Here is a 16,779-nt window from a genome sequence, read left to right as displayed (position 1 = left end):
TTACCACCCAGCTTCAGTGTGCGCTTCCAGCCATCCCCAACAGGTCCCCTGTCCCCTCCTATCTTCCCACTCCCCAGCCCTCTGCACCCGAGCTAACTGAACCAAACCCCTGCAGCTCTGAGACATGCCAAGCTCTCGCTGGCCTCTGTGTAACCCGTCCACTTCCTGACATACCCTCTCCTTCCTTCTTCTTCCTGCAGCTCCTACCTCCCAGACCAGCCCGGGGACCACGTCCTCCAGGGAACCCTCCCCACCCCTCGGGCACGGTTAGCTGCCCAACCCTTTCCCTAGCTGCACCATAGTTCTCTTTGCAATTGAGTTAGTTGGACGCTTGTCTAGTGCAAGGCATAGGTTCATAGTGAGCTGGACCCTCGTCTTAGGGTCCTAGTCACTTCCCACCCCCATGCCTAGCCCTGTGTTGGGTCCTCATCAGGTGGGCACTGAGTGTTTGCTGAAAGGAAAAATGAATGAAGGACCAAATGAGTTGACCTTGACCTCCTTGGCTAGGGGAAGGGGAAGGTAAGGCAGGAGTGGTTCTGATGGGCAGCCACTCCGCCACCTCTAAGAAAATCACCACACTGGCCGCAAAAACAACTTCTCATCTCCTCTAAAGTGGGGAGCCTTAACCTCGAAGAGTGGAGAAGTTGCTTCTTAAGGATCCCCCCCATCACCTCCAAACGGCTACAAGTCAGAAAGAAACCAAGGAAATGGGCCACTGATGAGGCACTAAGCTCACGGAGGCCCGCTCACTGCGAGGGCTCCCTGAAGAAGCCGAGTCTTTCTCCTTTCTTTCTCCCTAGTCTCTCCTGGAGCCCAGATGCCTCCCCTAAACTCATCTGCATCTCTTGGCTAAGACTTGGGGACAGGGCGGGCCCCAGCATAGCCTCGTAGCCTCGGGAAAAGCACACCCACCTGATGTTGCCGTTGTTGGTGGCATAACGCAGGTGTCTGCAGATGTGCTCGAACATCTCCTGGGCCGTGGAACAGCTCCGCGCGTCGAAGACCTGCGTGCACACAGCCCACCCAGACCATGCCCGTCAAGGACCGTGAGGACAGAGGCCTTGGAGCTGATCTTAAAAGCTAAGCCACGGGGACTGAGGGAGTGGCCCCAAACCTCACGACCCGAACGCCTCGCTGAGGAGTGCATCCTCCTCTCTGCCCCTTCATCCTTCCTCTGCTCTCCTAGGGGAGCCCAGGAGCCCTCACTTGGAAGACCGTATCAAAACCCAACCCCCAAGAAAACCTGATTCTCAAGCACCATGAGTCAGGATTCCCACAGCCTAGTTGCTTTATACATGTTACACATGGCCTCCAGAACATTTTATTACAGCCAGAGCTGGTTGCATTGGCATTTCTTATCTCTTTATCTGTCCAAGTACTTTCACTATTATCCAGCAATAAAACGTAAAGACAGCTTAGGAGGCTAGGATAAAGGAAATGTTTTCTAAAAGCCAAGAATTCAGTCAAGGTAAACAACCAGGGCCTCAGCAGTTATAATAGCAAGGTCGTTTGGTTTCACGTTGGCGTTTAGTCTCTGAAATTTAACGCAAGAGAGAAAGATCGGCTAGAAATCCTGGTGCTGAGATCGGATTCTAGACTCTGGGGCGGTGGGGGTGGGTGGCTGTGAGCCCCAGGGCCGGGGAGAGAGAACGCAGGGAGCCCCAGGGACAGCTCGGCGGGCTGCTGGGAGCCCCTGCTCAGGGCCCGCCGGGCTCCCAGCTTCCTCTCCTGCTAAGGGAGTCCACCTGCAGGTTAGACCACTGGATCCTCCCAATGCAGCGGGGGGCGTTGCGCCAGGCCTGCTTGGTGGCGAAGATGAGCTCATCTCCCGTCAGCTGGTAGGTTCCTGTTGTTTCTATCTCCTTTGTTACCGCTTCCACCCTGGCCAGATGTTCCTCTATTTTTGCCCTGGGGGACAGGAAGGCATCAGGAAGATCAACAATGAGATGACCTTAAATGGAGACCGATTCAATCCACAGAAGCAGGAACTGAACTAGGACACCAGGAGGGCAAGATGTCTCTCAGGGAGACCGTCCCCTCCAGAGCCAGCTTCATGCGCACGTGACCAGGGCCTTGAGCTCAGAAGGGCTCCATGCTGGGTATAATGCTCTGCTGTCTTGAATTCTTAATCATCTGTGAACAGGAAGCCACGTTTTTATTTCCACACTGGGTCCTGCACGTTACACAGCTGGTCCTGATCCCACCAGCACCCTTGTTGTTTCTAGGAGCGTTTTCTCGAATCATATTCATCTCAGCACGGAGTGCAGCGCTTCTCAAGACACTTGCGAGAGCCGGAGCGGCAGCCAGCAAGCCGCAGCCCCATCTTGCCTCTCAGCCAGGGGAGCACCCGTCCACCTTCCCCTGGTTAAGAGATGAATCAGTCCCTCCCACAGCAGATCCTGTGTACTGAGCACTCATTGTGAGCCAGGCACTGGGCGAAGCCACCCACAGTCAGGGTCCCACTGAGACTGTGAGGGAGGCATTTTTGTGTCCTTTTTATAGTCGGTGTATCTGGAAGCTTAAGTACTGGCCCAGGAACAGAAGTGTGGTAAAGTGGAAACTCAGGACTCAGACTCAGGTTGCCCTGATGCCAAGTCCAGGCTCTTAACCTTCTACCTTCCACACTGGGTGGGAGGGATTGCAAGCCCAGAGATGTGCAGGGACTGCCCACGCTTCCCTGGTCAGGCCCAGACCGGGACCTGCCCTCAGGACTCAGCCTGCAGGGCCCCAGGGCCGCTCAAGGAGGAGCCCTCCACAGTGTGGTCCAGCGTCACAGGCTGTCTACAGCGAGCTTTCTCAACCCCCGCGCCGCTCGGCCAGCTGTCCCTTGTGAGATTTCCAAACTGGCTTCTCCCCTCCCCTCCCAGCTTCAAAAATATCCCGCAGCCAGGAAGGTTTTGAAACACACACACACACACACACACACACACACACACACACACACACACAGAGAGAGCAACCTTGAGATTTCCAATGGGCACCAAAGACATTTCAAGTTGCAACAAACAAAACTATTTAAGGAATGAACTCCTGATTAAGGAGATTGGACAACTCAAGACAAAATGGCCTTTCTGTGGATGAAGAGTGTCTTGACAGCTCTTCCCTGATTAAAGAAAAAAGCTCAAAGACAAAACACTCGGTGCTATTTATCTTCAAGGACGCTCCTGGCATAAAGACCTGCTGGGTGAGGTTGAGGCTGCCCCACCGGCAGCCCTCCTTCCCCAAACAAAGCTTCTAGCAACATTCCCTGCTCTGCATCTGAGCATGAAAACAGTAGCGACCACCAGAACGCAGATGCTTCCAACATACTTGGTAGTGTTAACGTGGGACTATGTAAGAAAAGATCATTTTATGTTCTCACCCAATTCCTTTAACGTTTTACATTTTACCACTGTTTTCCAATGGTCACATTTCGGAGGCACTAAAATGCTATGATGCCTGTTAGTTCGGAAAAGAGGGAGTGGCTTTTGGCATCAGTGCACTGACTTTGGACAGAACATTCGGCAAGTTACAATTTCTAACTATACAATCCTTCACTCACGAAAGACGGAACCGGCCCAGCTGTCCATGCCTTTGGCTGCTAGTGTAATTGTAGGGATGGGCTGCCACCTGTCACTCACACCCCCAGGACCTCTTGGGGGGTCCAAGCCATGGATTTGTGATTGTGAAAAGTGGAACTTTTTCCCTCTGTGGAAAGTAAATGGGTTTTCAACAGCCAGCAAGAGCAGCCCTGTAGCTTCCTGGGGCTATAACACCCACCCAACTCCCTTCCATACAGCAGCAGGAACCCCCAGGTCCAGCATGGAGTCAGAACCTTCAAAGTCAAAGAGCTGGATGCTAGAACATTGAGGTTTAAAGCAGGGGCTCTGGCCCAAACTGCTTGGGCTCAAATCCCAGCTCTGGAACTTCAGAACGTGTGACTTTGAGCAAGTTACATCTCCTCCACAGGCTTTGGTTTCCTTATCTGTACAGTGTGGGGAGGATAATAATGGTACCAGTCCCATAGAGTCATGGTGAGCCTTACATAAGGCAGAGCCCAGAACATACCTAGCGCTCAGTAAATGTCAGCTTCAATACAGTGGTCCAGTGAAGCCCATTAAGAAAATTCCTTGACCCTGAAAAGCTCATAAGTCAACAACCGAGTTGAAAGCTTAAGGACCTTGGACCTCCTAGTGACAAAGCACTTCTGCAGAGGTTCTATTTATACAGCACACAGAGCAGCAAACCCCTGACGGGGTTCTCGGTCCTGCTGTACATTAGAATTGCCTTGGCAGCTTTTAAAGAACATGGGTATCCGCTCCCTCCACACTTCCCGAGAAGCTGATGCCCCCAGCCCAGGGGACCCTGGCACCAGTATTTTGCAAAGTCCTTAACGGCGACCACTGTGCAGCCAGGGTAGTGGATCACAGCCCCAGAAGTTAAGGGTCTCTTTCATAGACTCAAGGCCCCTTCCAGCTCAGACACTGCAGGTCAGAGCAGAGGGGACGTGGCATCACCAGGAGCCACTCTTTCTGCCATGGGGAGGGGGTGTCCCAGGTTACTTCTGCGGCTCACTTCGTGCAGTAAAGTGCCACGTGGGGCTGCACCATGAAAGCCACACTCCCCTCGCAGCCCATAAAACAGCAAATCCATTCCCTTGGCCATTCTGCCTTACAATCCCTTTGTGCATTTTTATTTTAAAGATATAAAAGGACCTAAATTAATAGCCATATATTTTATGAAACTCAGCAATATAGATCCCCACAGAGTGCAGTGCAAAGAGCTCTCTCCAAGTCAGGTGGCCTAAATTCTAGCTGGGACTGAACTCTAGCTGTCGCTGGGCTTCCCGGCTCACACTTGCAGGTGGAGGGCTTGGCTAGATGGTCTCTGAGGTCCTTTCTATCTCAAACATTTCATAGTAAAAGGTTTTGTATATCAACTCATTACTTTGTGCCAGGACGCTGTTCCAAACTTATTTAATCCTCGCAACAATCTTATGAGACAGGTTTTATCACGACCCTGCTTTGACCTGTGAGGAAGTTGAGGCACATGGAGGGTAAATAGATTTCCCAAGGATACAGGACCAGTTACTGGTGGAGAAGGATTCAAACTCAACCGTTTAGATACCCAACCCACACTTTCAACCATTACTGCCATGCCTCTTTGTCTTATGGTTTTGAGAACGTGTCCAGGGTCTTTCCCCTGAAAAACTATGTTTTAGCCCTCGGTCCATTGCAAACCTGGGAAGGAAAGGGGTCTGGGGTCCGAGGGAAAGGGCAGGAGACAGGAGAGCTCAGGGGAGGGGGAGGCAGCGATGCTGCAGGAAGCGAGACTTACTCTTTGAAGGAGCCGTAATACTGGTTGACAAATTCAATAGCTTGAGGTAGAAGCTCGTCTGGGAGGGTAGGCTTGTCCCTGGGTCCTATGGTCAAACTTTTGGGGTTCATGATGGCTCCCAGGCAAGACCTGGACTTGCAAGCGAGATCCTGGAAAGAGAGAGGTGACGGTGAGGCTGGCTGCCTGGCCCCTCAGCACAGGCGTTGATGGCCATCCTCCTCCAGGGCCAGCTGTTCCGGCCACCTCCTTCCACTCTGGCTGCTCCAGTTCCCTGCCACCCCTCTCCACCTCTGTGGCACCTCCTCCTTGGGGTCTACCAGGCTTTCCCCTGACTCATATCTCCTCTCCTCTACTGGCTGAACCCCAGTGGCTATGGGCTGGGCTGCTGCCACCACCCTGGGCTCAGTCTCTGGCCCTGCCCCCAAGCCAGCCCCAGACCCAAAGTCAACAGCTCGATCCCTGGGAAGATCTCGACTACCTTCTCATTTAAAGAGGCTGATATGACTCCTGGGGACAAACTATTGCTGTTCACCCAAAATGAATTGAGAAGGTGCAAATCCCAAAGCCAGGGGATGGCACAGAAAAATTACTGAAAGAAAATATACCCAAAGGTTAACAGCGGTCATTTCTGGAAGGTGTGGGAAATGACCCTGCTTTCATGGCTTTGAAATTTTCAATTCTTTCCCACTTTACAATCACAGAATACATTCTAAAGTTAGAATAAGAAACTTAGGAGATAATAAATAGTCCAACTACTCACTGGAGGCTTGAACCCCTTTCCCACCTCCTTATCAAATAGCACTTGAATCCTTCTAGCGATAGGGAGCACACTACGGGACTGGGCTGGATAGTTCAGTCCAGCTTTGGACAGTTCTGGTAGAAAATTCTCCCTAATACAATGCTGAAATCTGTCTCTCTGAGAAAGAAATCATTTCTTCCTGTAATTGCTTATCTCACCTTCTGGATTATCCATCACCCATCGGGGAGTTAACAGGGAGTTAACATCATATATTTCCCACTGTAATTTGTGAGAAACAAGCATCTCTGTTCCCGGTACCCTTTGCCCAAGCTGATGCGTGTCTGGTTTGCCCAAGGGGACATCTGTTTGATCCATTAAGGGCCTTGATGGCTTCGTTGACTTGGGACAAAAGTGGTTCTCCCAGAAGCCCCAGACTTCTCACCCCTTTGGCCTTGTGGTGAAGTGTGTCTTGGAAAGTCATCCCGCTGCACCAGTTTTTGATCCTCAGGTGCCGTGGGTGGGCCGATGGGGGTGCAGCCGGCTTGACCAGGGATTCTGGAGACTGCTAAGAGGGAGCAAAACAACAGGGATTTCCAAATGCCTCCAACCCCAGGACTCCATGGGTCTTTCCCAGGCCCTAGGCCCTGCTTGGGCTCTGGGTGGCTGCGGAGCTGTGGGTGGGTACACTGGTCCCAGTGTCGGTCCACGTCCCTCCTCCCTTTCCGGCAGCCTGGCCACCTGGGCCAGCGACTGCTAAGAGCTCCAGGTGCCTGGGCCACTGGCCAGGCTTCTCTCCTCATCCAAGAGCCTGCCAAATGCTCCCTCGGGGGCACTGCAACAGGAGGGACTAAGGTTAGACGTGACAGAGTTTACTGTCACAGCCGCTGCTCCTGAGAACAGAAATCAGGACAGGGAGAATGTATCACTGCCTTCCCTGAAGGCATTTAGGAATATGAAAGCCAGTTCTCTGCCCACCTCTCTGGAACACTGAGGGCCAAAGCACTTAGGGAAGGTGGAACCAGTGGGCTAGGGGCGGGGGCTGGGGCTGGGGCTGGAGGCTCAGCTGCTGAGTTCAGGATTATTTCTGAGCATCTCACTCTGGCCCCATGAGTGGTCTGCCCTCTCCCAGGCCTGCCAACCCACACAGGCAAGTCACCCAGGTGCCTGCACACCTGGGGGGCCACCACTCCCGGTCACCATGGTTCATCCCGCTCTCCCAAAGCTCTTCCTCGTCCCCACCTGTGTCCCCGGGTCTCTACTCACTGCCCCAGACCTCAGCTTCCACCAGGCTGCTGTGCCTGGGCGAGCGGGGAAGGGGCTTCCCACACCCGAGTGACTCACTGACCTTTGCTGTCCCCGTGAGGGGCTGGGGAGACTCATTCCGGTGCTTGCCAAGGTTGTGACATTTGGGGTCATCCTGTGTCACTGGACTGCAAAAGGAAACAGCTATCATGAGATGGAGTATCTGAAGGCAGAGACGGATCTTAGAGTTCCCTCTGCCAGCCCCTCATTGGGGCGGGGGGGTGAGGTCTAGAGGGTGGGAGTGAACGTCAGCGTTTCCAGTCAATGTGGTGAGGGAGGCAGCTGGCCCATCCAGTCTCTGCACCATCACCACCCTCCCTCCTCCTTTTCTTCCCTTGCCTGCCCCCTACAAAGCCAAAGAGTCAGGAGGGGAGCTGAACCAAAGTGAACGGCCCAAAGGGTGACCCACAGAAGCTCTGCGAAGATGCCCCCTTCCAAAGCCGAGCACAAACATGGTATAGGGCTAAGCTGGCAGAGAATGGCTCCTTCAACCCTGTCCTCCCAGGCCAGCAGTACTGTCCACCAGCCACTCCCTCTTTGGGACTTAACACTTTTTTATTTAAAGCACTTGATTTATCTTGGTTTGTCTATTTATTCTAAATTTTTATTATGGAAAATGTTAAACATACACAATTAGAGACAAGGGTGTAATAAACCCCCATGAGCCTTTCACCCAGATTCAACCCAATCGAACAATTATCAACCCACGGTCACTTTTATTTCAACGTTACTCTCCCAGCCCCCACTCTCATTTTAAAGCAAGTCTGAGACCTCACATCATGTCTAAATATCTCAGTATTTCTGGAAGAGAAGAACGCTTTTTAAAAACATATTGGTCTATTTGTTTGACAACAACAGATTAAAAGAATCCAGCCTATCCTTTGAAGAAGAAGAAGCCCTAATAGTCTGAAGTCATTCAGAAACCATTGGTTCTGGTTTGGGATTTCAGGTTCGCTCTCCCAGTAAATGCTACAGAGAACAGAAGACACGTGAACATCCATCCAAGAGTCACACCCCACACATGCCTCCTCCTGGGGCATCTCAGTAAGAAAGCTTCTTGGGTCCCATGTTCTTTGCAGTGTTTTCTGGGGTATGTACACATCCAAAGGGAAAGGCAGTTAGAGAGTCCTACAAAGGTCGCTCATTTTCCACCTCACACACACCTGTGATGTCGGAAAATAACAAATAAGCGTGTGTTGCTTTTGTTATTGGAAAAAGTAATGACCATTTATATTCGTATTATATAATTAACTACATACGTTATATAGTTGCATTATATAACTATAAAGAGATAGTGTCTCTTTAAGAGAAAGTAACTATGTATCAGAAAGCAGCTTCTATCTGAATCAAGTGATTCAGCGGCCCTGTGAAGCCCCCTCCATGTGACTGGCCGTCGTCACCCCTCTGGTCTGGTCTGGTGTGCCCCACCAGAGAAAAGCCAACATAGGGTCATCTGGACCTTCAGAGCAGGTAAGCCATGGCTGAGCAGTCATCATGGGGCTGCCTAAGGGGGAAGATGCTTTGAGGCTGGGGTCCTCAGGGAGGCAATGCTTTACTGCCCTTCTCAATCTTTTACCATCACCCTTCACCCCCAAGCCCCACCATTCTTATTCATGTTTCCTCTCATTTGCTTCTGGCCATAGAACTGGAGAATCTGAGAAGCTTACCAGTCCACAGTAACTTTTAGATTGAGAAACAATGTCTTTGTTCACTTAGCGTAACTATTGCTCCCAGATATTAAAAAGCTACCTAAAAATCCACTCTACAGATGGGCCATAGTGAGCCTGACCCCACCGCTTAGGGCTGGATATTTAGATTGTGTCCAGTTTCTCCACTATTATAAATAATGCCTCAAACCGTATACATGGTCTGATGCCGGCTCCGTGCGTGCGTGCGTGCGTGTGTGTGTGTGTGTGTGTGTGTGTGTTCAAAAGCATAGGAAAACACCTGGGGGAAATGCTAGCAGATATTAACAGTGACTAGCATTAATTGATAAGATCACAGATGATTTGAATTTTCTTTATCTTTGTCTGCATTTTCCAACTTTTTTTCAGTGACCATGAATTCCTTTCATAATTGGGAAATTTTTTTCAATTCGAAAAAATGAACGCAAAGCTATGCACACAGTCCTCTCTCCCCTACTGATTTCTTTGGGTTAGCTGCTGGAAGATAGGGTGCCCAGAAGCCCAGTGAGCATATTAAGGTTCTGGCCAAATGATTGCATTGCCAAATTATGACATCATCCATCCAGACACGTGCAATTTGGCTAAACCCACAGTTGTGCTTGGTCCTGCTTGGTCCTTCACGGCAACAGGGACCCTTAAGGACCTGCCATCAAAAGGAGAGCTGGAGCGTGGCTCTTGCTGAGACCCAGCACTGTCCACAAGCGCTTGAGGGAGAGGACGCTGAGGTCAGAGCTGCAGTCCGTGGCTCGTTTGGGGACTGATTCCCCTGCTGTTCGCACTCCGCCACATGCTCCCACCTCTCCATACGCCGCGGTTCGGGGGCAAGGAGGCGCTCTGGAAAATGGATCTTATCTGTAAATCAAGAACCTCTTTGCTCTCTTAAACCTATCTATCCTAAAGGGTGTTGCAGCCCCAGGGCTGAAAAATCCAGAAAGCTCCCAAGTGCTGAAACATCCACAGTTCCTACTCCAGCCCGTACAGACGCCTCTGAGGGGTGCATGTGGGGCTTCTCTGGGTCTTTGTGGCTACTGAGTTGCAACCCCTTAAGCGTTCTAAACCAGGAAAACCCTTTAAGTAAATCCTCATCGGAATCCTACAGAGAGAACATTCCAATCCTCATATTTCCCCCGGAAACCCGAGGCTCAGAGAGGGGCAGTGCGCGCCGGGGTTCGAGCCGGGGCCCCGCGCGGTGCCGCCCGCCTCCCTCCCAGGGCGGATCCCGGCCCGGCGCAGTACCTGGCTCGGCGGGGGCCGCAGGCTGGCTGCGGCCGGAGGATCCTGCGAAGGAGCCGGCAGAGTCGGGGCCGGGCAGCCTCGCACGCCGCGCCCAGCCCCTCGCGCATGGCCCCGGCGTGGGCGCAGCTCGGAGAGCGCCCTGCGCCCTGCCGCGCGGCCCCTTTATCGCCGCCGGACCAAGCAGCCCACTCCCCGGGGCGGAGCGAGCCGGAGAAGCGGCCCAACTCGGCTTCACCCCGAGGCTGGACCCCGGCCAGAGTGTCCGCTCCGCAGGCGGCCGCCGCGTCCCGCGCCTCCGCTCCAGCTGGCGTCCGCAGCGAAGTCTGTCTTCTGGATGCCACTGGACTTTCTCTGGGCTGAGACCCCGGGGCAGGTATGGCCGGCCTTGGGTTTGTTATTCCCCATGAAAAAACAGTAATGTTCATAATAATAACTCCTACTGTACAGTGCTTTATGGTTTATGAAGCAAGCTCTCCTGTCATTTCATCTACCCCTTACTAACTCCAGTCGAGAAGGCACTTCGATATTGTTATCCCCACTTGACCGAGAAGGACCCAGACAGAGGTCCAGAGAAGTCAAGGATCTTGCTTGAGACCACACAGCAGCCCCAGGGCCACAGCCCAAGCTCTCTCACCTGACAGGGATGCCCTAGGAAGTGATATTTCTTTCCTGCATGTTCAGTGCAATTCCAGGAAAGAAGCCCCAAGAAAGGTCGCAGCTGGGGGGTGACTTTCAGTGGGAGACCGGGTGGCTGGGCAGTTGGACCAGGAGCCTCCTCAGGTCCCTTCAGGCTCCTGGTCCGTATTACTTGGAAGGCATAGGGCCACTGACCTTGCTCCATCTGTACGTTGCTTCTTACACTGGGAGCAGGGTAACTCCTAGGGTCCAGACGGGCACAGGGCAGCAGCCCTGACCCCAGAGTACAAGGAGCCCTCCTGCACATACTCCAGCATATTTAATCCTAAACCCAAATTAACGTGGAATGAAAGAGGGTACATATTTATTCTGAGCCAACTGCAACCCAGCTTGACTTTGTCCCAAATTCCATTTACCTTCACCTAGCTGTTCCCAACATTTCCCTTTGTCTGTAAAACACAGACACATGCCCCATGTTCACTCCCTAATCATTTGTTTACACAAAATATGGAACAATTACTCCCATATAAAGTTCTTGGTCTTATTACACCTGAATGGATTTTTAAATTACTTTTCAAGATCAAAACATATTAATTGGCTCCCACTGCTTTCAGGATAAAATCCCCTTTGTGCTGCTGCTTCCTCTTCCAGTAATATCCTCCCCCCCCAACCCCATCCCACTGTGGGTGCAGTCCAGCTGGGCCTACCTCCTCTCTAAAGCCCTCTCCCCACCCCTGCTCCCCCCCTACACACACTACAGCCAGGCCAGGCCCCCTGCAGCATCCCCAGAATAGATCCCAGTGCCTCCAAATTCTCCTGTAAACTCCTGTCTACCTCTCTGTACCACCCCAACCTCACTCCCAATTTTTGTGTATTCCTCCCCAAACCAGTGAGGAAGGTATCATTTCCCTCCCTGACAGGGGGACCTGGATCTCTTTTCTCTGTACCTTTCTCAGCCCAGCACACAGCAGGCCCTCAGAGAGAGTCCATAGTGTGTAGAGGTTATGAGTTTAGACTTGGTTCAAACCTCAGCTCTACCACTTTCCAGATGTTGACCTCGAGTAAGTCACTCAACCTTATAAAATAAAGCTAATAACAGTTCCTGCCTCATTACTGACACAGTAGTAAGAACTTTATAAACATTATCTGTTCTTTATAGCTGCTGTTTATGCAATGAATAAGTGGATCGATTTATTATTTACTTAATTGATAATAGAAGGGCTTCACCGACAGCCCCATGACCCCCAGCACAGTGCCAGAGGAGTGACACTCAGCAAATCATTGTTAATGGGCTGGAACATGCCTAGGACTAAAAGCAGGGCAGCCAGTGTAGTGGTCATCAGTCAGGCTGCCCGGGTTTGACTCCTGGCTCTGTCATTTGCTAACTGAGATCTCAAAAATTACTTAAACTTTCTAGCCTTCAGGGTCCTCATTGCTACAGTAGGAGGATAACAAAAGTTCCTTCCTCACTGATTGCTGGGAGGACTGTTAAATAAATTGACGTGTGATATTTTCTCTCAGTCACCTCTCATATCTGATTTGAGCACTTCTGCCAGCCCAGCCCAGCTTAAAAATTTGGGGTAAGTCAGCTGGTTTGCCTCAGGTCAACCTACAGCTCAGGTGTCCTGAATGGTCCCAAAGCACAAGACAGTGCTAGTAAAGGGTCTGGAATTCAAAGCTGAAGGCTGTAGGCCACCCTGTAAGGGTTAGGGGAGGAGGGGGATTCAGGATGGTCTTGAAAGATAGGGGATGGATTGGGTCTGGATGAATCAAAGGAGGAATGGGCCGTGTACAGGCACTGGGAAACAGAGGAAGGCTGGGCTGGGCAGGTGGGATGGACCTTCTGTCTGGGAAGGGTGATCGTACAGAACCCTGCAGTCAAGCCTCAGTGTAGTGATGGGCAATGGAGAGCCACTGCAGACTCTAGAGCAGGAGCATGACCTGCTAGAAGTCAAGTTGGGGTGAGAGAGGTCAGAACCAGTGTGGGGGCTGCAGTTGGGGGAGGCCAGTCGGCCGGGGCTGCAGTCATGAGGTGAAGAGAAGGAAGGGATGACCAAGAAGAGTCAAAGCAGATTCCTGGGGTTCAGGCCCTCCAGAGACCCCAGGAGGAGCGACGAAACTGCTGTCAGTCTGCAGCATTTGAGTCTGCAGTGCCGGGAGGGCATCTAGAGGCCATCCAACCCTGCGTTCTCATCTGTTGGTCTCTTGGCCACCTTGGCCACCACAGCCCAGACCGCCTGGTTTCAAACGTTCTCTCCTCTAGTTCAACCCACACGCTATACCTCGACAATCGTGCTAAAGAATCTACAATGGCTCCCCGTGGCCAAGCAGAGAAAATCCAAATCCCCTGCTCTGCGTTCAACCCCCCGGGCTCCAGCCTGGCCTCTCCTATCCCAGCCCCCAAGCCCCACCCCAGGCCCCAGCACAGTCATGCTTGCTTCTGTCTCTGAGACTTTGCCCACCCTGCCCCCTTCCTGGAACGTCTTCGCTACTTCTCTTCACCTCCCCACATTCTACCCACCCTTCCAAGTCCACACGGAGCCGCTCACTCCTGTGAAGCTCCTAGAGGCCGCTCTGTTTGATGTTGGCATTGCTCAACCTCGTCCTACTGCCAATAACAATAACAACACTGATGACTGCAACAAGTACCGTTTATCGGGCGCCGACTCCCAGGGCTATTAAGTAGTAAAGCCTCCTGCTTATCCCCGAGCCCATGCGCTTACGTGCGCTGCTCTTCTGGGTTGCCCAGCTGCCCGCCTGCAAGGGGCGCCTGCCCACTGTAGTCCAGGGGAAAGGCTCCTCTGGGGCCGTGGGGCTGGGAGGCTGTGTGGTGGCCCTGTGTGGCCTGGGGCTTTGGTTTGATTCTTCTTGTGGTGTTATCACAGGTGGACTTGTCTTTCCACTGGAGTAAGCCTCAACCTCGAGACCAAGGCCATGAACTCTCCTAGCTCTGGAAGCCTGTCCACTGATTGGCAGGCTGGCCAAGTAATTCTCTCGGTTCTACTGCAGGCTTGCTTCTCCTACAAAGTGCAAGGGGGTGGAAGAAATTCTAACTCTGTAATTACCAGTCAGGTAACTTTGGGGGAAGTCACACCACTCTCACTTAAAGCTTCTGTTTCCTTAACTGTAAAATGAGACAATAACTTGTACTTCACAGAGCCCCAGTGAAGGTCAGTTGAGCAGCAAAACCTGTGACGTGCCCTAGATGGCCCTGGCCCAAAGTGAGTGTTTGGTTACAATAAACCTTGCGTTTATTGAGCACCTGCTCTGTGTGGGCACACTGCTAATTGCTCTATGTGCCCACTCTCATTTCATCCTCAAAATGCTACAAGATGGGTTACATTGGTTCCCCAGACTGCAGATGAGAACATCTGAGGCTCAGAGAGGTTCCCCTGCCCTAGGTCACAGAGCCAGCGAGAGATAGCCCAGAGCCAATGAGCGAGGCCCAGCACAGGGTTTGGGTACAGTTTATCTAAATTCCTGGCACCCTTCACCAGGTTGATGTTCAGAATATCTAACCACCAGTGAGGCATGTGCACTGGTGAATCAGAAGGGACGCTGAGGGACTTCTCTAATGATCCAATGTGTAGGTTTGATCCCTGGTCGGGGAGTTAAGATCCCACATGCCTCACGGCCAAAAAACCAAAACGTAAAACAGAAGCAATAAGCAAATTCAATAAAGACTTTTTTTAAAAACTGGTCCACATCAAAAACATATATATTTAAAAAAAAAAAAAGGGACGTTGGCCAGGATGCCACCTTGGTCCTAACCACTGGGCTCTACTGCCTTCCATTCTCAAGTCAGGTATTCCATATCCCCTTCCTATATTCTCCCCACAGGACTGTGCCATGGCCCTTCCTTCTTCACATAGTGTCAGGTGCAGTGAGGTGCCCAATAAACGGTGGCCGCATCCAATTCCAATAGGAACGTCCAAGAAGCATCCGGCGAGAACAGACCTCTGGTGAGAAGCCAGGAGCAGAGAGGAATTCTGAGTTGGCAGAGCGGGGAATGGAAACCCAGAGGAGACCAGCAGGAAGTGGCGGCAGGGAAAAGCTTACCTGGAGGGAGGCTGACGGGCTTTGTCTACATTGTTGTTGATATCCATTTCCTCAGTCAAATCAAACTTATAGGATTTGGCCTTGAACAGAAACTGCCAGGGACAGGCCATCTCTGCGGTTTTGCAAAGCACGTCACCTCTCTGGATTTAAACTCAGAGGCTCTTCTCCGTGGGCTGAGGAAGGAGAAGGAGACCGAGGTGGGAGGTTGAGGAAGAGTTTACAGAACTGGGCCTTCTCAGTGTGGTTAGTTTGCTGAAGAATCAGTACAGAGGCTAATGTAAGTCTTGAACAGCCACTTCCTCAGGGCTTTGAAACCTCTGCTCCTATTTCGGTGTGGCATGTGGGGATCCTATGGACTTTAATTCTACAGAGCCACATAACTCCCTAAAGGAAAAACACGTAGCTTCATGAGGACAAAGTACAAACCCTGTGAACCTTCTGAATGGGACCTGACTGGGCAAACTTCATTGCTGACCCGAGGCAAGGTGGGAAGGAGCCTGCTGGTCATTGAAATATGGGCACCTCTGCCTGTCCCTGCAGGATCTAACTAGCACCTGTCACTGGGGAAAGCATTCAAGTCATAGCTGCCTTAAATCTTTTCAGATTTTGCAGTTGTTGTCAATGCTGTCATCTGCTCCTTTTTTATTATGGGGGAGGCATAATTATTTATGGGGAAAAATGCACTTAATTCTCAATATTTGAGATCATCTCCTTTAAAAAAAAAAAAAAAAGACCAAAAAAGAAGACATAAGTGCAGGCCCAGGACTGGTCTGGGCTTGTCCCCAGCATGCCTCCTCCATGGAAAAAGGCTTTGTGTTGGGGGGCAGTGTGGTGATGATGTGGCCCATGTAAGAATCTTAGGGCCTCCCAAATCTGGGTTCAAATCCTAGCTTTACTAGTTACATGACCTGGGTCAAGTTATTTAAAAGATGCATTTCTTCTTCCATAAAAGGGGCTTAATAACAGTTATCTTAACAAAATTTATTTGGGAGGGAAAAGGTGCATGTTATAAGGACTGGACAGTATCATCGATATAAAAAAGAATTCTCAGTAGATTACTCCCCACTCTCCAAAAAGTTTTGCCTTGAAACGTAGCAACTACAGCAAATTTTGCAGAAAAAAAAAATCTGGACAAGATGCCCTGTTCAAATGGCCAAACCTCATGTTGGCGTTTCTTAGATTTTCTACCAATTTATCTCTGTAGGCAGAAAAGTCCCCCAGTTTTCTGAGCCTTCCCAAATAGGAAAAAGCAAAACCCTCTCAAAACAGCAGCTTCCCCAGAAATGAAGACAACTCACCTTGCAGCTGGCTGTGCTGCCTCTGCAGGGTACTGACAAGCAAACTTGGGGGGACCTTCACCTTGAGAACTTCGGAACCGTCTGTAACTGCCCAGTTCCCTTACCAAGGGTGGCTGAGAGGTTTTAAACCAGCAATGCTGAATTCCCTGGGGCCAGAGAGCCTCAGTCTTCAACTCGCTGCAAAGTTATGATTATACTGCAGCTAAGAAGTATTTATACCCAACCCATGGCATCCAGGGAGCCGTTTTTGCATAGAAGTCTCTTTTTTTTTTGTTTCCAAAGGGAGTGTCCCCAGCTGGGTGTACAGTTAGCTAATTTATGACTGGGAATCCTGGCCTATGAGTGACTTCATGCTGCTGTTACATCACTCCGTGTGGTGCATCCTCAGTAAATGCACCTCTTCCTGGTCCAGGGTCCAAGGCAGCGGCTCACCAGCAGGGTGGTGGGTCCAATAAAGGAGTCATCGTGGAGCCAGGTTTTATTTAGCTAAACCATGTTGTCTCACTTT

General features: G+C 51.2%; 1 protein-coding gene across 6 annotated transcripts in view; it reads right to left on the bottom strand.

Annotated features, from left to right (window-relative positions):
- Positions 1-16,528, bottom strand: part of NOS2 (nitric oxide synthase 2) — a 54,235-nt gene extending 37,707 nt beyond the window's left edge. For 2 of the 6 annotated variants that reach the window (XR_012328711.1, XM_073797999.1), the window contains exons 1-6: positions 10,279-10,889; positions 7,401-7,485; positions 6,498-6,620; positions 5,317-5,465; positions 1,746-1,908; positions 913-1,004 (exon numbers count right to left, since the gene is read on the bottom strand). Coding sequence is in view for 5 of the 6 variants with exons in the window: in XM_073797999.1 (XP_073654100.1) it covers positions 913-1,004; positions 1,746-1,908; positions 5,317-5,465; positions 6,498-6,620; positions 7,401-7,485; positions 10,279-10,703 (1,037 nt within the window). In the remaining variant the exon portion in view is untranslated. Of the gene's footprint in view, positions 1-912; positions 1,005-1,745; positions 1,909-5,316; positions 5,466-6,273; positions 6,454-6,497; positions 6,621-7,400; positions 7,486-10,278; positions 10,890-14,973; positions 15,147-16,271 lie in introns of those variants that run through there. The other 4 variants (XM_073798000.1, XM_073797997.1, XM_073797998.1 and 1 more) reach the window with 4 other exon arrangements.
- Between the last annotated feature and the right edge of the window lie 251 nt (positions 16,529-16,779).

The sequence above is a fragment of the Tursiops truncatus genome, chromosome 20 (genome assembly GCF_011762595.2).
Source record: "Tursiops truncatus isolate mTurTru1 chromosome 20, mTurTru1.mat.Y, whole genome shotgun sequence".
Classification (NCBI taxonomy): Eukaryota; Metazoa; Chordata; class Mammalia; order Artiodactyla; family Delphinidae; genus Tursiops; species Tursiops truncatus.
This window is presented reverse-complemented; position numbering and strand designations above follow the sequence as displayed.